This window comes from Melospiza georgiana, chromosome 6, assembly GCF_028018845.1.
Source record: "Melospiza georgiana isolate bMelGeo1 chromosome 6, bMelGeo1.pri, whole genome shotgun sequence".
NCBI lineage: Eukaryota > Metazoa > Chordata > Aves > Passeriformes > Passerellidae > Melospiza > Melospiza georgiana.
This window is the reverse complement of record NC_080435.1, coordinates 60,321,134-60,343,579: the sequence shown is the minus strand read 5'-3', so window position 1 is coordinate 60,343,579 and position 22,446 is coordinate 60,321,134. Positions and strand designations below refer to the sequence as shown.

At 52.6% G+C, this 22,446-nt stretch overlaps 1 protein-coding gene across 1 annotated transcript; it reads right to left on the bottom strand.

Moving 5' to 3' along the window:
- Positions 1–2,233: 2,233 nt before the first annotated feature.
- Positions 2,234–5,092, bottom strand: OTX2 (orthodenticle homeobox 2). Its single transcript, XM_058026575.1, has 3 exons — positions 4,996–5,092; positions 4,449–4,600; positions 2,234–3,216 (listed from the first exon to the last, which is right to left on the bottom strand). The coding sequence occupies exons 1-3, from the start codon at positions 5,090–5,092 to the stop codon at positions 2,596–2,598; spliced, it is 870 nt and encodes a 289-aa protein (XP_057882558.1). The 3' UTR covers positions 2,234–2,595.
- Between the last annotated feature and the right edge of the window lie 17,354 nt (positions 5,093–22,446).

The following is a 22,446-nucleotide window of genomic DNA, read 5'->3' as shown; positions in this document are numbered from 1 at the left end:
AAGTAAAAGATAAGATGGGGAAAGCTAAATGCAAAAAGAGGTTTTAAAGAGGCTTTAAAAAAAAATTAATAATCAGAAGCTCAGGAAACAAAGAGCTTTTCCAGGCAGGTGGGATGCTGTGCCCCAGTTCAGGAAGGACGTGGTTTTCTTGAGCATATTTTGCTTGAATGGATTTTTTGGAGGGGGAGAAGTGAACTTTGTTGATTTGAAGCAAATCAGTGGAGAAATGAAACTTTCCACGCTGCTGCTTGGGAGATGCCAGCGGCAGGGACACGGCTGGAGCTTCCCAAACCTCCCCTGCTCGGATCCTCCTGTTCCTCAAAAATAAATGAGAAAATCACCGACCGACACAGACACGGCTAACGTGAGGCAGCACAAAAGCACAAAAGCTCTCTTTTCCCCAAATATGGTTTATTCCAGAGGCTGCTCCCTGCCCTGGGGACGCTCGTGGCAGTGCAGGGAGGAGCAGGTTCCCATGGAAGGGGTGGTTTGGGATGGATGGGGATGCAGAGCCCAGGGATGGCTGGAGAGGCACCGTTGTGTCATCATCGCTCGTGCTCTGCTGTCCTGGGCACCAAGGTGTGGTGCTGGTGGCTCACAGGGTGCTGGTGACAAACCTGGGGGACAGCAGGTGGGATGGTGCCGGGTTTTATCCCAGGTCTCTCCTTTTCCAGAGATCCATTATTTATTTTGCTGTGCTAAATCCAGCCTGAGTGCAGGGCTCCGACACGGAAAGGAGAGAGGGAGAAAGAGGGAGAGGGACAGAAAAAGAACCACCAAGAAGAGGAATGTGTGGGAAAGGCCTGATCCTGCATCCTGGGGCTAAAACGTATGACACTGCAGCTCAAACACTTGTCCCTCTCCTTCCCCAGCACCTCTGCTCAGAGCATCCTGCCTGATCCAGGTTCTCCCTTCTCCTGCCTGGAAAGTTCTCCCCAAACACACACCTGGGGGCTCCATCCCCTGGGAAGCCACAGAGCAACCTCGTCCCTCCCTGCCCACGAGGAGATCTGGTGAAGCCGGGGTGGGAAAGGTCACATCAGCCAAGCTCTGCTTGTAATGAAAGTTTTTTGATTAAAGATTTCACAAATAAAATATAACTCCCCTCCTTGATTTTTTGCTTCCTTGACCTCGAGGAGCTGCCAGCAGAACCCCTTTTGTCTCAAGCCTGCAGAAGCAGCCAGACCCTTCCTGGCCTCCCGTGCCCCTTCTCCGTCACTCGCCGGCTGCGATTAAAATGGAAGACAACCATCAAGTGTGCTAGAACCATTTTAATATAATTATACATATCTGCCAAATCCAGGAAAAAAAAAAAAAAAGGTTTATGCATATATATCTTTTTTTTTTCTTTTTTTTTTCAGTTAACATCTGCAAGCATAAACGACAATGAATTTCTTGGTTTGAATTCATCCAGGTCAGAGCAACTGCCCAAAGTCCTGTCGGATTTGCCGGTTACTGCCGGCGTGGCCAGCAGTAAGTGAGCTCCAGAGGAGTTAAATGTCCTCAGGTGGGGTATTTTCGGTCTTTCCTCTTTCATTCAGAGACAGTTTGTTGTAAAAAGTTTCAGTGCAGTTCACCTCGGGTGAAAGGCGATCGTGTTTTTTGCGTTTTTTCTCTTTTTTTTTCTTTTTTATTATTTTTTAAATATATATTTTTAATTACTTTTTTTTTTTTAAGATGATAATAGGTAACTCAGTTGCTCTGAATTTCACTTATAATTATAACCTATTTAAATCACAGCAGAACTCCCGCTGGTGCAGAGTTCATAGTTGCATACAATACAGGAGATCACAGTTTTGAAGTCTAGCACAGATTAAAAACCACAGATGTACCATTTATATAAGACACACACTGATTGTCTCTTAAAAACTACATATTGACTCCTTATGAACATTATCTTTTTTTTTTTTCTTAATCTTTAAATAAAGTAGTGCAGCTAGGACAATCAGTCACACAACCCACACAGCCCTGAACCAAGTTCTCCGGGTGCCAACTTCAGCAAGTTGGGCATGAAACAGTTGGATGAGCTCGAGAGAGAGAGAGAAAGAAAGAGGGAGGGACAAAAAGAGGGAGAAAAAGAGAGATGTTGTCCATTCTGAATATTTTAACCGAGGGTTGGCTAACACATTGGAAACCTCTGGGTGAAGGATCATCTTTCCACGCACACACAAAAAAAGAAATAAAAACCTAGACTCTTTTTTTTTTTTTTTTTTCTTTAAAACTGGCCCGCAGGTGGGAAGATCTCCCACCTCTTCCAAACAAAGAAACCCAACAATTGGCTAAAACTAGAAAGAACACAGATGGGTCTGTCTGGTTTCTGCTCACTAGATGATCTGTCCGTTTAAGGCCTTCCTCCTCCGTTTTTCCTCTTTATTATTCCTTTTCCAGAGCGTCTGAGCAGGAGATGAGTCTGAACGGGATCACACCAACACTGTCCCCCTCTTGTTGCCGTCAGTTTTATTTTTTTTTTTGTCCATTTGTTTGTCCGTGGAGTTATTTTTCTCTTTAATTTAACCAAGACCTGACTAAAACTGGAGCGCTCAGCCCAGCCTGTTCGTTCTCGCCGCGGTTTCTCCGGGGTACCGCAAAGGTTCTTCACAAAACCTGGAACTTCCATGACGACGTCTGGTCCTTATAATCCAAGCAGTCAGCATTGAAGTTTAACTTCCAGGAGGCCGTTTGGTCTTTATAATCCAAGCAATCGGTGGTGGAGTTAAAGCCCAAACTGGAGGCTCCATAGCCCTGGGTGGAGAGGGAGGCTGGAGACTGGTTGAGGTGGCTGGTGACCGCGTTGGCACCCATGGGACTCAGGGTGGCCCCGGGCCCGGGCAGCTGGTGGTGCATAGGGGTCAAGTAAGATCCACAGTCCATCCCTCCGAAATAGGAGGTCGATCCAGCGTATCCTTGGCTGTAGCCCGAAGCCTGGGTGTAGGTCATGGGGTAGGATCTCTGCATGCAGGAGGAAGAGGTGGACAGCGGGTCTGAGAGCGGGGAGATGGACGCCGGGCTCCAGATGGACACGGGGGCGCTGCTGCTGGAAATGGTGGGGACGGAGGTGCTGGAGGGGGGAGTGAACTGCCCGCTGGTCCCGCTCTCCGAGCTCACTTCCCGGGCTGGAGAATTCTTCTTCTTGGCCGGCCGCACCTTGTTCTGGCCCCCGTTCTGCTGCTGCTGCTGCTGCTGCCGGCACTTGGCCCGGCGGTTCTTAAACCACACCTTGAGGCACAGACACGAGGGAGGGAGAGAGAAAGAGCCTCGGTTAGGGATGAGCAGACCCGAGGTGGGGAAGGGATGGAGGCAGGGAGACCCAAAACTGTGACCCCCCAAGAGCAGAGGGCTGCAGGCTGCTGCACAGAAAAGCTCCGGGGCTCCCCCTCCCTGAGATCATTAGCAGCAATAACAAGTGGAAATCACAAATCAAACTCCTTAATAAGGTCGCTTTTGGGGGAGAAGGGGAAGCTCTTTGCTGTTTGCCAGCCGGGGACCCCCAGGAATCACTGTGTAAGGCCTATTGAAGTCGAGCCCTTAATTAGAAACAATAGAACATCAGAAAAGGGGGGAACAATCAGGGGAGCAGAGGTTCGGGATGGGGAGGGGGGTAAAGATGTCTCATTTACCCTCCAAACAGGCTCTCTGCTCTCACCCCCTCGGTCAGAATTGGCTCCTCAGCAGGGCCCAAGGGGGCTGGCTGCTCTGGGGAGGATTTTTTGGGGAGGAATATGGGGTTTGGCACGGGGGTATCCTGATCCCAGCCACCACGCTCCATGGGGACACGGCACCACACAGCCTCGGGAAGCCTCGTCAGAAGGCAAGTGGGAGTGGGAGGGATGGCTTTGGAGATGCCCTGCCCCTGCTGCTGGGGTGTTCTAGGTCCCAGAGGGGACAGGAACGTCCTGCCCTGCCAGCAGCACCTCCAAATGCTGCCTGGATGGGATCCTCCTGCAGAGCAGACAGAGCCCAGCCCAGGAGAGGGGATTTCTCCACAAAGGCAGCCCCTCTCTCATCAGAGTCCCCTCAGAGGGGCAGGAACCCCCCAGTCTGTACTGGTGTGAGCTGGGATCCCAGTCTGGCCCAGCTCCAGGCATGTGCTGATCCCTGGGGAAGGGGGGGATCCTTTGTGGCTTCTGCAGGGCCCCCAGATGTCCGCAGGACAGGCTGGGGTTTGGGGGTGCTGGGCACGGATGTGAGCTGGGATCCAGGATCTGCACATCACCCCTCAGTGCAGAGGGAGAAAGGGGGGGGCACACTCCAGCCCTGGGGGTGCAAAATGTCACCACATCCCCTCAGTGAACCCTCACCCCTCTCTGAGCCTCCTTCCCCCCACCAGGGCTGGATTTGGCTCCAGGACTGGATCCATGCCCATAACCCATCCCCCGTGGGGCACAGGCCAGTCCCGGCTCCATTGGGTGTGGAGGGGCAGGGCAGGCAGGGCTCTCTCCGCGTCCTACCTGCACTCTGGACTCGGGCAGGTTGATTTTCAGGGCCACCTCCTCCCGCATGAAGATGTCGGGGTAGCGGGTCTTGGCGAAAAGAGCCTCGAGCACGTCCAGCTGCGCCCGGGTGAAGGTGGTGCGCTCCCGCCGCTGCTTCCGCGGCGTGGCTGCGAACGGAGCCAGAGGCCCTGGCCGTCAGTCAGCGGCGCCTTGGACCCCGATGTGCCCTCCAGCCCCTTCCCCAGGGGGGCACCCACATTCCCTGCCCTCTCCCGGGGGTCCCTCAGCAGCCACAGCTCGGCAATCCCAACCCCGCATCTCCCCTGCATCCTTGGGAGCATCCTGGCCGCATCCCCTGCCCTGTTTGCAGCCCCTTTCACCCATAAAGAGTTGGGGATGAGGAAAAGGGAGAGGCAGAAGTACCCCACGCCCTCACCCACCCAAGCCAGCGTGATCCCTGGGCATGTTGTGCCTACCAAAATCCCAGCGGAGCAAGAAAAAAAAAATATATATATATATATAAAATAAGGGGGAGGGAAGAGGGAAGAAAAACGTGGCTTACCGGGATAACCGACGGACGGGTGCAACAAATCCATGCCCGAGGTTGTGAGACTCAGGCCATTGACTGCGTAAGGTGGTTGCTTAAGATAAGACATCATGCTAAAGTTGTGGCGGGGAGGAGAGTTGGCCGAAACGCGGGCGAGGGGGAGCCGGCCGAGCGCCCTGCCTGCCCCGGGCGCTGCCTGCGGGAGCCGTCGGGCGCGGGGGGGCCGCCAGGTGCCTGCGCAGGAGGAAGAGGAGGGAGGAGTGCGGGGATGAAGGGGGAGTCAGGCCAGATCGCTGCCCCCCCCCCCCCCCCCGCTTTTATCCCCTCTGCCTCTCCCCCCCTCTCCCGTCAATCCTCCCGCTCGGACCCCGGCCGCGTTCGGGAGCTGGGAGAGACTGACCAGATAAACGCATCTCTCCCCAAAAAGGGCGAGGAGGGGAGGGAAGGGAAGGGAAGGGGGGGCGCATCCCAGCCAGTAATTACTGCCCGAACAAAACCCCCCCATGCCTTCGACTGCCCGCATTGTACGGCGGCCGGGGGCATTTGCATAGGATTCCCGGCCGGGCACCGGCTAATTGTCTCAAGCAAAACTTGATTGGGGCCATTGGCAGACACAAAGAACCCCTCGGCTAAATAAATAATGCAGATAACAAAGCCCAAGGGTGAGAAACAAAGAAACAATTCAAGAAACCTATCTCTCCACTAGTCTCTTGCAAGGACTTTAATTATCCCAGGTTTGGGCAACATTCAAATCTTCCCCCCTTCTCCCCCTTTTCCCCCTTCCCCCCGACGTTGCTGCATTTCAGAGCTCAAATGCCCGCTCGGGAAGAGCCAAACTTTTCTGCTCTCCCGCCATCATCAGTCCACGTCTGCAGTAATTTCCACCGGCCATTTGCACCTAATTAGTACTCCGGGTAATTAGATTTGGAGGCAAGTAACAGATTTATTAGGCTTTCAAGAAACTCTTGATGACGGAGCTGGAGCTAAACAAACACCTCGGTGCTGAGCGGCCCCGGGACAGCCCCGGCTCCCCCGGACCCTGCTCGGGCTGCCCCGACGGGACCGCGCTCTGTGCGCCGGGGAACGAGGGGGGACCCAAACACCGCCAAAAAATAAAAAAGATAAAAAATTTTAAAAGTACGGCAATGAGTCAAACCGGGACTCCTAAAAAGGTTTAGGCTGTTTTTTCCACAGAAAATATTTTTTTAAAAAAGCTTTTTTTGAGCAAACGCTCGCCCTTCCCTCCATTCCCAGCGGCCGTCGGGAAAACGAACTCCAGAGGAACTTTCTTCCCGAAACACCCCAAAACTCCGCGTTCCAGCCCAGCCGGCTCCCCGGGCGGGCCGAGCGCTGCCGGGGGGCTCCCGGGAAAAGGGAAGGGGAAGCGGCGCGGAGAACCGCGGAGAACCCTCGGGGCAAAGGGAATTCACCGCGCACAACCGCGCTGGGCTGCGGAGGGAGCGCAGGGTCTGCTCCCCAGTTTCGCATCGCCACCCCCGGGGGAGGCCGAACGGGGACAGCCCTACCGAGGGGGGAGCCCCGCAAAACGCGCGGGAGAGCCAAGCGGGGCTTGCCGCCCGCTTCAAAACGAGCGCAGAAATAAAAATAAAAAAATGAAAAAAGAAAAAAAAAAAAAGAAAAAAAAAAGAAAAATAGGATTTACAAAAATAAAAATACAACAAAAAATAACGCGCGAACACCTCCTCCTCCTCCAAAACAAAACCAAGCCCAAAAGCTCCGCTGGGTGGGTTGAATTCGGCCGCATCCCAGCGAGGCGCCAGCGCGGCGCGGCCGCCCGCGGAGCCCCTCGAACGCGGCCGCGCATCCCGGGGCCGCCCGCCCGCGGCCCGCGGAGCAACGGCCGGGCCCGGCAATCTGTCACCCTGTCACCTTCCCCCTCCGCCGCCGCCCCCCCGCCCCGCTCCGCGCACGCAGCCCGGCTACCAGTTGCTCTGCCCTCGCTCAATAATAATTACCCCGTCCGAGAATTAATTATAATAAATGTTTTCTTGATAAACTAACGAGATAATCCGCGCGGCACACGCTCCCTAATTACGAGGCGCCGGCCGCGGCTCCGCGGCTCGCCCCGGTGATTAACGCGGGGCGGCGATCCGCGCCCGGGCGCGCAGCCTGCGCCCCTGCCCCGGCCGTGCCGTGCCGCGCCGTGCCGCGGGGGGCAGGGGGAAAGGTGCCAAGGTAGAAAAGGGAATTTGTTTCCTTTTGTTTTGCAAACGACAGCAGCCGCCTTCCCTGCCCTCGCCGCCGCGCTCCGACGAATTTCTGACATTTTAAAAAATTCTAATTTATTTAATTTTTTAAAAAAATTAATGAATTTTTTTTTTTTTCGCGCTGGAGGGGCTGTTTGGGGTGATATTTCCCAACGTGCGAATTTCGCCCCGGTGCAAAGGAGGTGGGGATGGACCCATCACTGGCTCTGCCGGGCGGTCCCCAATGTTTCACCTCCGAACCTCCGCGCTGCTCCGCGGCCGCGGCTCCTCTCCGGGACCGGGAGCAGCATAACCGGGCTCGGCGGGCTCACCCAGCCGACCACCAGCACCCGGCCTTTTTAAAAAAAAACATTTTTAAAGTGCTTTTTCCTCCCCACTTCTTTCTATATATATATATTTTTAAGTAGAGTTGCACCTTTTCAAAATAAATAAATAATAAGCCTCAACTTCTCTCAGCAGCCGAAATCGAAATAAAGCTCAGCAGCCGAGGAGGGTTTTAGTTCTAAAGAAACTTGTGCCGGTGCACAAGGACTTTTCCCGAGTTTCTCTTTGTCAGCGCGGTGCGAATTCAGAGGAGAGGCCGGGGCGCGTTACTCGCGGTCGGTGCCTTTAGGAAGCGCTTTCCCAAGGCACAAAAAAATTAAAATAAAATAAAATGAGGGAGGTGGACACCAGCTCCAGCCCCTCTCCGACCTGCACGCCGTCCCTGCCATCCCTGCCCGCACCAAGCCGTGAAGCTCCGGCTCTGAACGCCTTGAAGATTTCCCTCCCTGCGCTCTCCAGCCCGGCTCTCCCGGGCCGCGAGGGCTCAGAAACACCTTTGCAAAATTACTTTGCTGAGTCTCCGCACTGCGAGGAAGAGGAGGCAGAGGATGAAAGGGTTCTCAGGTAGGAGTCGGAAGAAGGGAGAAGAAAATCCTCCCCGTTTTTTTTTTTTTTTTTTTTTTTTTGGGTTTTGGTTGTTTTTCTTTTTTCCCCTAATTTTAAAAGTCCAGCTGGAGGTCAGGAAATAACTCCAGGCCAAAGGAACAGGCCGGAGGAAAATGATGTAGCCGAGGAGAAGGCGGAGGAGCCCCGCGCCTGCCCGCGGAGAGAGAAGCGGGGGATGAGGCTCGGGGGGCGATGGGGAGCGATGGGGGGCGATGGGGAGCGCCCCCCGCTTCTCGGTCCTGCCCTCGTCCCTCTCATCCCGCAGCTCCCGCTCCCTGCCCAGCTCCGAGCCCGCTGTGCCCGGCCCGGCCCGGCCTCTCCCGGGCAGCTCCTTCCACAGAGACCCCCGCGGCACACACAGGCGATTAAAAAAATAATCGTAATTTAAAGAAAAAAAAATTATTTATAATTTTAATTTCCTTGTCCCTGCATTCCTGGCCGCCCGGCGATGCCCCCGAGGAAGGATGGAGCCGGCGGGTCCCACTTACCTGCGAGCCTCGCCGGAGCCGCGGGCAGGGCTGGGGGGCGAAGGGGGAAACCTGCTCCGGATCCTCGCCAAATTCCGAGCTGGGGCTGAGCGGGGAGAGAAAGCACAAAGCGGGAGGTTAGAGAGCTCGCCGCATGCACATGCCCACGACATCGGGGGGAAAGGGGGGGGCGGAGGGGGGGTGGAGAAAAAAAAATGTTTGAAAAAGGAGAATAAATGGGGAAAAAGGGGAGGGGACGGTGCGGGAGAGGGATGCGGGGATGCTCGGGGTCTGGGCTCGGTACGTACAGAGCTGGCCGGCGCTGGAGCTGGTCAAAGTGATTTTATTTTTAATAATAGTGGCAGGGTGCGTTGGAGCTGAAGGTCTCTACCTCTCTCGGGGAGCTTTGCTGAGAAAGCGCCTCTCTGGCAACTTTTTGACGCAAACTCTCCAACCAATGGCAGGGAGAGAGTGATTGACACATCTAAGCCAGGGGGAAAATAATAAAAACACACACAGGGGGAGGAAAAAACAGGCCGCTGCTGTACCGGGGGGACAATCCAGAGAGAAATAACAGCCACCGAAATGACACCAGAATATACATTAAAAGAACCTGCTCGGTTTAAAAATATACATTATGGAGTGGAGCGGATGAAGTCATTGTAGAAATTAATGTGATGGACAGCAGAGATGGAATTAGCGAATTGCCCGGGGAAGGAGAGGAAGGGGGGTCAGCAAAAGGCTGGGGGGCGGCTGCAGTAATAACAACAACACCAACAACAAAAGATATTAATGTATAGAAGTAAATATTTGCGAAGGGGGGACACGGAGCCTGGCAGGAGCCCTGGGCTGAGGGGCAGGAGATGGGAGAGAGGAAACCCGCGGGATCCAAGGGGAGAATCCCCCCAAGAACAGAGAATCCCCCCCAGCCGCACCCCAATTCCACCTGCCAGGGCCGAGTCACCCCTGGAAAAGGGGAAGTGCAGTCACCTGGAGGATGACTTGAACGCATTTTAAATTTTATTTGTAAAGATACGCAGGGATGAGGGTGTGGAACGGGACTCAGCGGCGTCGCGTTGAATTTGCAGATGGGGACGTGCACATGTTTTTAATCGAAATAATTGGGGAGCGGTGACGGGCCCAGGGGGTTCCCGGTGCCGGGCACGCCGGAGCATCGGGAGCATTGTTGGGATGTTCCCCTCGCACCTCCCGTGCTCGCCCAACTTCTGCCGGGTCCCGGCACCCCGAAATTAAAGCTCTGGCAAGAAGGCAGGAGGATGGAGGCGGCGGAGGTCGGAGGGAGGGAGCGCTCACAGACTTTCCTCACTTTGTGACAATGGGGGGAAAAAAGCTGCAGCGCCTCGATCATTTTAACGGGGTGACCTATGTTAATGAAGTTATAGCAATTAATTCGCCTCTTTGTGGCTCTCCCCGAGCCTGGCTGCGTGCGATCCAACGTGCTTGTCCTTGGACTTTGGCGCCCGGGTTTGCAGGAGCAGGTTTGGGATGCTCGGGGCTGGGCTGGGCGGATGATGGGTGGTGTGGCTTGGTTTTGGGTCGTTTTTTTTTTTTTTTTTAATTTTTTTTTTTTTTTAATCCTTTCCTCCCAGAAAGGAGGAGGAAGGAGGCGGCAGAAGGGAAGGAGGGAGGGGAGAGGAGGGGAAATAAAACAAACAAACAAACAAACAAACAAACAAATAAAATAGCCCCTCGCCCAGAACCGACGCAGCCCTGCCCGCCGGAGCCGCTCCCACTTTGGCCGCTGGGTTGTATTTGTTTGGGGTTTTTTGGTTGATTTTGGTTTGGATTTTTCTTTTTTTTTTTTTGCGAGGCGACTTCATGGAAAGTTGGTACCCCCGGCAGGTACCCCCTGTCCCCACGGGACTCCCAACCCCTGCCCTCCTTGGAGTTGCGTTTTGATTTATTTTTCTCTCCCAGACCCACGAGATTCTTTAGTGGGAACTTTTTTTATTTTGTGGGTTTGTTTGCCCAGTTGAGTTTATTTTGGGGTTTTTTTTTTGTTTTTGTTTTTTTTTTTTTTAATTGCTGTGGGTAAAGGAGGGGCAGCTGCAGCCGCCGTCCCTTTGCAGCATCCCCCCCTTCTCTCTCTCTCTCTCAAGCCTTGCCCAGAGATCCGAGCCGGGCAAATCCTCCCCTCAGCTGCCCGCATGTCCACGCCACCCCTCAGCAGAGCTACCAGGAATAAATATCCCGATTGAACCCTTCCTTCCCCCCCTCCGCCCCCTCCGCCTTTGCCATCGCCTCCCGCCCCCACATATTATTTAATAACCTTAATCCACCTCGGAAGAATGAGAGAGATAATTCGTTCCCTGTGTATCCTGACCGGGAGGGTATTTTCGAAATCGATTAAAAATAAAGGGGGGGAAAAATTAAAAAATAAAAAATAAAATAAATTAAAGGAGGGGAGGGGGGAAATGGAAAAAAAAATTTATAAAGGGGTGTGCGGGTGCTGGAGGCAACCGGGCTGTGGCAGAGCAGGGCTGAGCAAGGCAAGGAAATAAAATTCAGTGCCTGGAGACAGAATGAGGGAGAGCAGGAGGGGAAGCAGAGCCCAGAGCAGCCCTGCCCGGCCCTGGGCAGAGCCGTGCCCCGGCTGCCACCGGAGCATCGCAGCATCATCATCATCATCATCATCATCCCGGCCGCTCCCGCATCATCCCGGCCGCCCCTCTGCCCCCTCCAGCCCCGCGGGCCGCAACAATTCCAATATCCCAATAAAACAAGTGGCAGAGATGGACAGCGTTACTTAAATAAACAAGGGTCTCTTTAAAATTCTCATCCACTTCAGATGTCTAAAGTAAGATTGCGATGATTTTGTCACGGTTTGGTAAATTTACCCCTTTAAGAGGCTTTCATAAATCCCAGAACACACCTTCAGCCAGATTTGAATATAGATTTAGGTTTTAAAACCCAGAAGCTGGGAACACCGCTTTATCAAAGAGAATTTCCCTTTAGCTTAGCAATGTGTCGGAATGGCTCTTGCAAAGATTGGATCTGAGAGGGGGAAAAAGGGGGAACCTTCTTTCCTGGAGCAATCCTGCACACACTTTGCAGCTGCCTCTGCCTTCAACCTTCTGCAGCTCGGGGAGAAGTTACCAAAAAAAATTTTGATAATCATTGTCGCAGCTGTAGGATCTCGATATTTAAAAAAAAAAAAAAATACAACTTTTTACTAATTTTTTTTTTAAACTTTCCCAAATCTCCTCTGGTCCGTTTGGAGAGCGTTGCAGAGCAGGTACAGCCCCAGAGAGCCAGACTAGCCGGGGCTGCCGGGGAGTGAGTGGAGATGTGTGATTTTCTGCCCTCTGAGAACTTTACGCTCAGAGAACCCAAATCTGCTGCTGGGATGAAAAGAGAAACTGTAACTTCTGCTTCTCAGTAAGTTCTCCAACTTTCCGATGCCAGTCGCGTTGCAAAGCCATTTTCCCTCTCTCTCTCTCTCTCTCTCTCTCTCTCCTCTCCTTTTCTCCTTCACTCTCTTTCACTTTTTTCTCCTCCTGATTTAATTTCCGACTCTCCCCACTGTCGCGACCGTTCCGCCGGGGCTTTTATCGCCGTGTGTGTCGCTCCCGGGGCTGAGCCGCTGCCCGCCGTTGTGGTGACCGAGGGTGGGGGGAGGAAAATAAGAAATTATTTATTCAGGTCGGGCGAATCTTAAGGAATAAAGCAAGGAAAAAAAAAACAAAAAAAAAAAAAAAAAGGAAAGCCCACCCCAAAATGAACCGATTTATAATTTGTCATCTTTGTATCTCTGACGGGCTCCGGAAAGCGATGCACGCCGCAGCTTTTAAGCTTTTCCCTCATCGGATTTGTGTCTAGTTAAAATATTCCGGACTTTCCTTGAAGTTTATCTGCAATTCAAGTGCCGGGTGGAGTTTATTTTAGTTTAGGGGTGGGTTTTTATGGGGGGTTTGTTTGTTTGTGGTTTTGTAGTTTTGGTTGGGGTTTTTTTTTCGTAAGTTCTAAGCTGCCCCTCACCCCAAAATCTCCATTTCTGGGGGTGCAAAGGCGGAGACATTGGAATAGCTGTGTCAGCTTCGAGAAGGGGTCAGATTAGTTTTAAATTTTTGGAATTATTGAAAAAAAATATATATATTTCCCTCCTTTTCCAAGCGTTTGGGAGGCAATGGTGGAGCCATGGTGGGATGGTGGAGGGAAGGGAAATAATTGAAAAAAAACCAAAATATGACGGCAGCATCTTTGCCTAGATGAAACCAAGTTTGATAATTGGGATGGAGGCCGGGTGAGGGAGAGGAGGGGGTGATGGAGGGATCTCGGGGCCATCTGAAATTTGCCCAGCTCCTCTTGGGAGCCGGGCAAGCCCTGAAAGCATCACCCCGAGAGAGAGCAGCGGGAGCGAGGTCAGGGCTTGCACCTGAGGGAGCGGGGCGGGGGCGAAATACCCCCCTTTAAAAACCAAAAAACAAAACACAAAAAACCCCCAAAAAACCCAAATAAATGAACGAAGCAGAAACGCTGGGCGTTCAATCAATGCGGCAGCGCTTGGGGGAGGCTGTGCGGGGAGGGGGCGTCCCCCGGGGGCCTGGGCAGGGTGTGCGGGCACGGAAGGCGCTCTTGCTGCCCCCGTTCACATCATTTTTTCTCTCCAGGCCACGAAGTTACCTTGATGAGCAGCTCGCTGCAGCAATCAGATTATAGCTCCCGAGGCAGATATTAAAATAACAGTTACAGTGCCGCGTCCCGCGTGTTGGCAAACTTGGGAGAAATGAAGGGGTCGGGGCAGCGCGGGGAGGGAGGGAAAGGGCCAGGAAAAGGGGTTTTGTGAGAAAAGAAGAAAAGAAAACCGCAGAGAAGCTTTAAACCAGTCTTTCGTTTGTAACCTTTTACAACCTTTATTTCCCGTATATGAAAAGCTCCTTTTATTGAGACCCAGAAAGAACTTTTTTTTTTTTTTTTTTTGCCCTCCCCCCTCCCCAACCTTTGGATTTTTAATTAGAGCCCCTCAATTGCAGCCATATATATAGGAATCGATATGAAGTAATCCGTGGAGATGGGCTAAGGTTTTAATCGAAAATCTTCTTTGCCATTCTTTGCAGATCTTCTTTAGCCGCTGGCTGGTGGAGAAACAAATGTTCATTACAAAAATACCCCCCGAACCCCCCAGAGCAGCTTCCCCCCGACCAAACAAAGCCACAGAGCAGAAAGCGCCCGCAAAAGATCCCGAACCAACTGTTGTTACCGTGTGAATAAGAAATTACTCCTGTGCTTAACTTCATCCTCCCTTGCAGCCAGGTATTTTTTTTCGTATTGAAAAAGTTTAACACCGGCTCCGAATACTGCAGTGAAATTTTTTTTTTTTTTTTCTTTCTGAAAAGGTGGCTGGGTGATGGTGTTTTCCGTGCGGGAAGGGTCTGGCTTGTGCCGCGGGTGTCTGTCTGTCTGTCTGTCTGTCTGTCCGGCAACAAAGATCCCACACGTGTAACACCGCGCTGAAATCCACATCCCGTCCTCTTGCAGCTTCCCAGACTCACAAATATCGCACTTTCTTGAATTCTTTTTTTTTTTTCCCCTTTCCCTTTAGTGTTTGGCTTCTTTCCCCTTTCTTTTATTGTTTTTTCTTTCTTTTTTTTTTTTTCTGCAAGTGCTTTATATGATATAAAATTTAACTCTTTGCTCCCCCGCCATGAAATTTTTCTTTTCCTATGTAAAAAGAAAGGAAGAGAGAGAGAGAGAGAAAAAAAAAATTCCCAACTTCCCCCAAAGCTCCCTCAAGCTTCCTTCTTTCTAAAGAACTGGGGCTGTTTTCCTCCAGGGGAAGGAGAGGGGGCTGGAAGCTAAATATTAAACAATGCAGGCAGCTTCGGGTTTATTTTGGTAAATTAATTGCGAGACTATTCTGGCTCCTCTGAGTTTCTGCATGATTAAACTGTGCTATTTGTTCCTCAAAGCTGCACATTAGCAGAAAGTGCAAGTCTATTTTAAAGCATCATCCTCAGGTTTAATGCAAGCAAACTGGGCTGAGCGAAAAGTTTACCCGAGTAATTGCAACTAAGAGTCCGCTGTAGTTGTTTTAATCATTATTTTCTATCTGATAAGTGCTTTTTAAAGAACAGACCCCGCATTTTTTTTAATCTGAAGGAAGCGAATCTGGCCGTATTTGTACCCCAACCTCGCGTCTTATCTGTATGAAATTTCAATTTATTTAAAAGCCTGGTATTTAATACACGACACGGGCCACATTCAGTTTAGACAAACCCCCTCTTGTACTTTCTCCGTAATCACGCCTAATGAAAAACGTGGGATTTTCCCATTATTAAAAAAAAAAAAAAAAAAAAAAAAAAAAAAAAAAAAAAAAAAAAGTGAAAATATAATGCATCTTCATTAGGAAAATTGACTGCTGTGCTCAAGACAGTTCTTAATTGAAAAGGCAACCTATTTTAATGGTGTGGTTGAGGAGAAGATTACATACTTTATCCAAACACAAAGACAATTAATAATGAGGAGCAGGCTGCTGCCATTAACTCTAATGTAGTTACATCAATGTCAGTGCGAGCGCTCGTACCTGAGAGGTGCTGGGGACGCCCCTCGGCCCTGCCCGGCCCGGCTCGGCCCTGCCCGGCCCGGCTCGGCCCCTCCGCGGCCGCACAGCCCCGGCCCGGCCGCCTTTGCCGTACTTTTATTATTAATTTTTTACTTGGACCCCGAGGAGCTGTGCGAGCGCGGCTCGCCCTCGCCGCTCGGCTTTAAAGGGACTTTTCAGAGCCGCCTAATTCAGGATATTTAAGCGCAGGACAATGCGGGGTGCTGGGAGCGCTTAAGCCGCAGTTTGCAAACGAATCCGAGCCCCGGAGCCCGGGGAAAAGTCCCGTCCCCCCCGCGAGTCCCCGGCGCTGCCGAGCGCCAGCGACGCCTCCACTTCGGGCTTTTATTTGCACTTTTAAATTTTTTTCTTTTTTTTTTTTTTTTAATAAAAATTCGACTTTCAGTCGCTCGACGCGCCGATCAGGTGTGTTTAAACCGAGCGTTGCGTTGGTTGCGGGTGTTTTGCCCGGTATTTTTTGGTTTTTTTGGTTTTTTTTTTGCCTTTCCCTTTCCCAGGAGGAGCGGCTGGGTGGGAGCCCCGCGGTCCTTGCGCGGCCGCGGAGCGGAGGAGGAGGGTGATGATGATGGTGATGATGGTAATGATGATGATGGTGATGAGGAGGAGGAGGGATGCTCGGAGAGTAGCGCGCCCCTCGCCCGAGTTAAACAAAGTCCTCTCCAAAGCCCCTTCCTCGGCAGCGAAGTCGGTTTGATAATTAAAAATAAAACCATGAAACCAGAGCAGCGCAGTTTCTCCCCCCCCACCACCCGCCCGATCAAATAAATAAATAAACATCCCATAACCGATCCCTCCCTCCCAAAATCGCTTCCCCCTCCCCCAGCGCCGTCCCCGCCGTAACTTTCCCGCAGATCTTTGTCCCGCACCGGGCAGAGCGCTGCCGGAGCTCGGGGGGTCCCGGCTGCGTTTATTGGGGGGCGAGGAGCGGATCGCGGGCCCGCACCCCGCACCTCCGGCCGGGGCCGCGTTTGCAGGGGGGCTCCTCCTCTCCCGTGGGTTAAATTGGGGTTTTTGGGGTGTCTGGGTGGGTGCGGGGACGATGCGGCCGGGGGGGCTCGGCCTAATCCCGGCCGGCAGGTTTGAGTCTCGGCCGGGGGAGGAGGGGGAGGAGGAGGAGGAGGAGGAGGAAGGGGAAGGTGCAGGGCGGGCGGCGGGGCCGGGGGGTGCCCAGCGGGGCCGGGGGGTGCCCGGCGGTCCCTGCCCGGCCCCGGCCCCGCCGCAGCCGCAGCGGCCGCCCCCGGCACGGACAAGGGAGGGAAGGAGGGAAGGGGGTGCGGCCCCGCAGCGGGCACGGCGGGGAACCGGAGGGCGGGACAGGGCCCGGCATCTCCCACAGACAGACAGACGGACAGACAGACAGACGGACAGACAGAGAGACGGACAGGGCAGTGCCCGGCATCTCCGACAGACAGACAGACAGACAGACAGACAGACAGGGCAGTGCCCGGCATCTCCCACAGACAGACAGATGGACGGATGGACAGAAAGGCAGACGAACAAGGCAGTGCCTGGCGTGGCTCACAGACAGACAGACAGGGCAGTGCCCAGCATCTCCCACAGACAGACAGACAGACAGACAGACAGACGGACGGACAGCGTTGTGCCCGGAATCTCCCATAGATAGACAGATGGACAGAGCAGTGCCTGGCATGGCTCACAGACAGACAGAGGGACAGGGGTGCCCAGCACCCCCTCACAGACAGACAGACAGACAGACACACAGACAGGGCTGTGCCCAGCATGGCTCACAGACAGACAGACAGACAGGGCTGTGCCAGGCAACTCCCACAGACAGACAGACAGACAGACAGATAGAGAGACGGACAGGGCAGTGCCCAGCACCCCCTCACAGACAGACAGACAGACGGACAGAGAGACAGGGCTGTGCCCAGCACCCCCTCACAGACAGACAGATAGACAGGGCTGTGCCTGGCATCTCCCACAGACAGACGGACAGACAGACAGATGGACAGGGCAGTGCCTGGCATATCCCACAGACAGACGGACAGGGCTGTGCCCAGCATGGGTCACAGACAGACAGAGTAGTGCCCAGCATCCCCTTACAGACAGACAGACAGACAGACAGACAGACAGACACACAGGGCTGTGCCCAGCATCTTCTTAAAGACGGACAAATGGATGCATCCCAGCATCCCTGCAGACAGACGGACAGACAGGCAGACGGACGGACAGGGCTCTGCCTACCATCCCCGCACAGCCAGCCACGGCAGTGCGCGGCTGCCCTCCCAGACAGACAGACAGACAGACAGACAGACACGGAGGTCGGATGGGCACAGCAATGCCAGACGGACAGACGGACAGACAGCTGTGGCCCAGCAGCCCGCACAGAACGGAGCTGCCCCGGCTGGGGCCGCCCTGGTGAGCGGAGCCGGGGGCAGCCCAGGTGGGGCCGGGCTAATCCCCAGGCAGGCAGACAGACAGACAGACAGGCAGGCAGGCAGACAGACAGACAGACAGGCAGGCGGGCGAGGGGATGCCCCGCTAAATCCCAGGCGGAGCAGGTGGAGCATGGCTAATCCCAATCCCTGGCAGTGCCAGCCGGGGCAGCGCCCGGACGGACAAACAGCCGCAGCACGGCCGGCCCGGCTCCCGCGGGCTGGGCAGGAGCCCCGGGCCCCGTGACCGTCCCGGGGCGGCATTCTCCCCCTGTGCCAGCCCAATGGACGGGATTGCCCCGCAGGGAGAGGCACTGGCATTCTCCCCCTGTGCCAGCCCAATGGACGGGATTGCCCCGCAGGGAGAGGCACTGGGATTCTCCACCTGTGCCAGCCCAATGGACGGGATTGCCCCGCAGGGAGAGGCACTGGGATTCTCCACCTGTGCCAGCCCAATGGACGGGATTGCCCCGCAGGGAGAGGCACTGGCATTCTCCACCCGTGCCAACCCATGGGATCGCCCCGCAGGGAGAGGCAGAGCAGCGGGGCTGGGCTGGCCGCGGCCTTTGGGAGCTCTCCCGACACCCGCAATCGCGGATAAAAAGAAAGTTCCTTTCTCGCTTTGCTCTCTGCCCACCCTCTGCACCTGATTTCTCGCAGGAAATCTTTCATCCCCCTGCCCTGCCTGCTCTGCCGGGGCTTTGATGGGACGGGAGGATGCGGAGAATCCCTCGGGATGGGGCTGTGGCCGCCTCCTCCCTGTCACCATCACACCCCGTGTCCTCCCCGCAGCTCCAGAGCGCCCTTAGCTGCTGATTGCAAAGGGAATTTTAACGGGAGGAGAGGAATTTCCGCGGCTTGGCGCTGTCACCTGGCTTCTCCAAAGGTTGTCCCTGCAAAGGGGACATTGGGAACGCACGGGTTTGTGGCTGGGTCTGGAAAGGAGGAATGAGAGCCAGGTGCAGCAGGGTTTTGTGTGGAATTGTGTCTGTTTGTTTGCCTGCTGTTGGCGTGGGTGAACCTGATAGCAACAGGTTGTTGAGAAGCAAAAAAATCCCTCTTTTCGTGTGCACTCACTGGGCTGAGGTCCCTCGGTGGCAGGTTTCTTGGGAAAATATGTGCTTTCTGGGTGAAATTTGGCCATTTCTCAACCGTGTCCTGTCCCCACACACTGCTGTGGCACAGGGCTCAGGAAACATTGAGGTGAGGTCCTTTGGTGGCAGTTTCTTGGGAGAAGAAATGCTTTTTGGGTGGAATTCTGGTGGTGGCAGGTTTCTTGGTAAAATAAATGCTTTATGGGTGAAATTTCACCATTCTCAGCTATGTCCCATCCCACACTGCTGTGGCACAGGGCTCAGGAAACACAGGGGTGAGGTCCTTTTGTGGCAGGTTTCTTGGGAAAATAAATGCTTTATGGGTGAAATTCTGGTGGTGGCATATTTCTTGGGAAGATAAATGTTTTCTGTGTGAAATTTGGCCATTTCTCACCCTGTCCTGTCCCCACACACTGCTGTGGCACAGGGCTCAGGAAACATTGAGGTGAGGGTGTCAGTGTCCCTCAGTGTCAGTATTTTTTTGGAAAATAAATCCTTTCTGGGTGAAATTTGGCCATTTCTCACCTTGTCCCATCACTGCACATTGCTGTGGCACAGGGCTCAGGAAACACTGAGGTGAGGTCCCTCAGTGGCAGGTTTCTTGGGAGAAGAAATGCAGGAATTCTGGTGGTGGTATGTTTCTTGGGAGAAGAAATTCTTTCTGGGTGGAATCACTGCGGTGAGGTCCCTCAGAGGCAGGTTTTTTGGGAGAAAAAAAGAAATGCTTTCTGGATGAAATTCTGGTGGTGGCATATTTCTTGGGAAGATAAATGTTTTCTGTGTGAAATTTGGCCATTTCTCAACCATGTCCTGTCCCCACACACTGCTGTGGCACAGGGCTCAGGAAACACTGGGGTGAGGTCCTTTTATGGCACGTTTCTTGGGAAAATAAATGCTTTCTGGGTGAAATTTGGCCATTTCTCACCATGTCCTGTCCCCACACTGCTGTGGCACAGGGCTCAGGAAACACTGGGGTGAGGTTCTTTTGTGGCATGTTTCTTGGGAGAAGAAATGCTTTCTGGGTGGAATTCTGGCAGTGGCAGGTTTCTTGGTAAAATGAATGCTTTCTGGGTGAAATTTGGCCATTTCTCAGTTGTGTCCTGTCCCCACACACTGAGGTGGCACAGGGCTCAGGAAACACTGGGGTGAGGTCCTTTTATGGCACGTTTCTTGGGAGAAGAAATGCTTTTTGGGTGGAATTCTGGCAGTGGCAGGTTTCTTGGTAAAATGAATGCTTTATGGGTGAAATTTCACCATTCTCAGCTATGTCCCATCCCACACTGCTGTGGCACAGGGCTCAGGAAACACAGGGGTGAGGTCCTTTTGTGGCAGGTTTCTTGGGAAAATAAATGCTTTATGGGTGAAATTCTGGTGGTGGCATATTTCTTGGGAAGATAAATGTTTTCTGTGTGAAATTTGGCCATTTCTCACCCTGTCCTGTCCCCACACACTGCTGTGGCACAGGGCTCAGGAAACATTGAGGTGAGGGTGTCAGTGTCCCTCAGTGTCAGTATTTTTTTGGAAAATAAATGCTTTCTGGGTGAAATTTGGCCATTTCTCACCTTGTCCCATCACTGCACATTGCTGTGGCACAGGGCTCAGGAAACATTGAGGTGAGGTCCCTCAGTGGCAGGTTTCCTGGGAGAAGAAATGCAGGAATTCTGGTGGTGTTATGTTTCTTGGGAGAAGAAATTCTTTCTGGGTGGAATCACTGGGGTGAGGTCCCTCAGAGGCAGGTTTTTTGGGAGAAAAAAAGAAATGCTTTCTGGATGAAACTCTGGTGGTGGCATATTTATTGGGAAGATAAATGTTTTCTGTGTGAAATTTGGCCATTTCTCACCATGTCCTCTCCCCACACACTGTTGTGGCACAGGGCTCAGGAAACACTGGGGTGAGGTCCCTCAGTGGCAGGTTTCTTGGGAAAATAAATGCTTTCTGTGCAGAATTTGGCCATTTTTCACTGTTTTCTGTCCCCACACATTGCTGTGGCACAGGGCTCAGGAAACACTGGGGTGAGGTCCTTTGGTCGCAGAATATTTTGGAAAATAAATGCTTTCTGTGTGGAATTTGGCCATTTCTCACCCTGTCCTCTTCCCACACACTGCTGTGGCACAGGGCTCAGGAAACACTGGGGTGAGGTTCTTTTGTGGCACGTTTCTTGGGAGAAGAAATGCTTTTTGGGTGGAATTCTGGTGGTGGCAGGTTTCTTGGTAAAATGAATGCTTTCTGGGTGAAATTTGGCCATTTCTCAGTTGTGTCCTGTCCCCACACACTGAGGTGGCACAGGGCTCAGGAAACACTGGGGTGAGGTCCTTTTATGGCACGTTTCTTGGGAGAAGAAATGCTTTCTGGGTGGAATTCTGGCGGTGGCAGGTTTCTTGGTAAAATGAATGCTTTCTGGGTGAAATTTGGCCATTTCTCACCCTGTCCTGTCCCCACACACTGCTGTGGCACAGCATGAGGTGATAACAGATAAAACGTGGTGATGGTTGATTTGCAGCTTGCTGTGGCAGGGATGGGTAAGGAGGGGAGGCTGCAGGTGTTCATTGGAGAGAGAGGTCCAGGGCCAAAGCTGTGGCTCATTTTCTGCTCTCTGGGATCAGTGGCTTGCGCAAAAGCAAATTTCTGGGAGAAGGGGAAGGGCTGAAACTGCTCCTTCAGCCCTGCCTGGGGCTGAGAGGAGGAGGAGGATGGGGCAGGGATGGGGCTGGCACGAGCAGGAGGATGGAGTTGGAGAGGTTCACATTCCTTCGTGGAAAGGGCTTTTGAGCAGTGGAAGGGGCTGCCCAGAGAGGTGGTGGGGACCCCATCCCTGTGGGTGCCCAAGGAAAATCTGGATGTGGCACTCAGTGCCCTGGGCTGGGGGACAGAGTGGTGACAGCCACAGGTTGGACTGGATGACCTTGGGCATCTTTTCCAACCTCAGCAATTCTGTGGTGATTTTCACTTCATCACCTCATGCTCTTATCTCCAGTGAAATGGAGGAAAGCTGCAGCTTCAGCCCCGTTTTGGTTCTTGTAGGACTTTTCAGCCCCGGCAAATTTTTCTTGCATTGTACTTTGCTTTTGGGCTACCTGTCGGATTTTGGACCTCTGCTCCGGATTTCCTACCTGTGCACGGAGCTGGGAGTAACTTCTGTAACTCCATAATCAGGATATTTGCTGTGATTTACTGCACAGAGTCCATAAATCCACGTCTGGTATCTGATGAGAAATTTGGAATAAGCTGCAGCATGTCTTTATGCAGCACAGACAGTCACAGGCTAGGTCAGCAGCTGAAGTATTTTATTGAAATGCAACTTTCCAACATTTTTTGACACGAGCGTTATCAAGAAATGCAAATTATAGCATAATAGTATAACAATATAATTGCTCAATTCCCCTTAACTCACTGCAGTTCTTTTCTGAAGGAGCACTACAAAAGGAAGGAGGTTGATTCCTTTCACATAACTAAGGACTTTTAAACCTTTTTAAAGTGCGTTTTTAATAAAATATTTTATTTTCATGCTATCCTCCTGCACTGGAGATAGTTTCAGCCTCTGTGCTCGGATTAATTGTTACAGGAGTTATTATATAAAGCCTATTAGATTAAAAAAGAACTAATATAAACACCACTGGCTGTATTTTACCCTGCCCTTGCCATTCATAAAAGCTTCCCAGTGGCTGATGGATGGATTATTATCGATGGAACACAGGACTTTTAACACTCCAGATTTTCTGTGTGCACTAAGATCACAACTCCAAGTCCATTTATTAAAGTAAATAGAAG

Coding starts and splice junctions, on each gene's coding strand:
- OTX2 (XM_058026575.1), bottom strand. CDS start 5,092: ATGATGTCTTATCTTAAGCAACCACCTTACGCAGTCAATGGCCTGAGT. Junction 4,601..4,995: donor CCCGTCCGTCGGTTATCCCG/GTAAGCCACGTT, acceptor CTCCGTTCGCAG/CCACGCCGCGGAAGCAGCGG. Junction 3,217..4,448: donor TGCCCGAGTCCAGAGTGCAG/GTAGGACGCGGA, acceptor CTGTGCCTCAAG/GTGTGGTTTAAGAACCGCCG.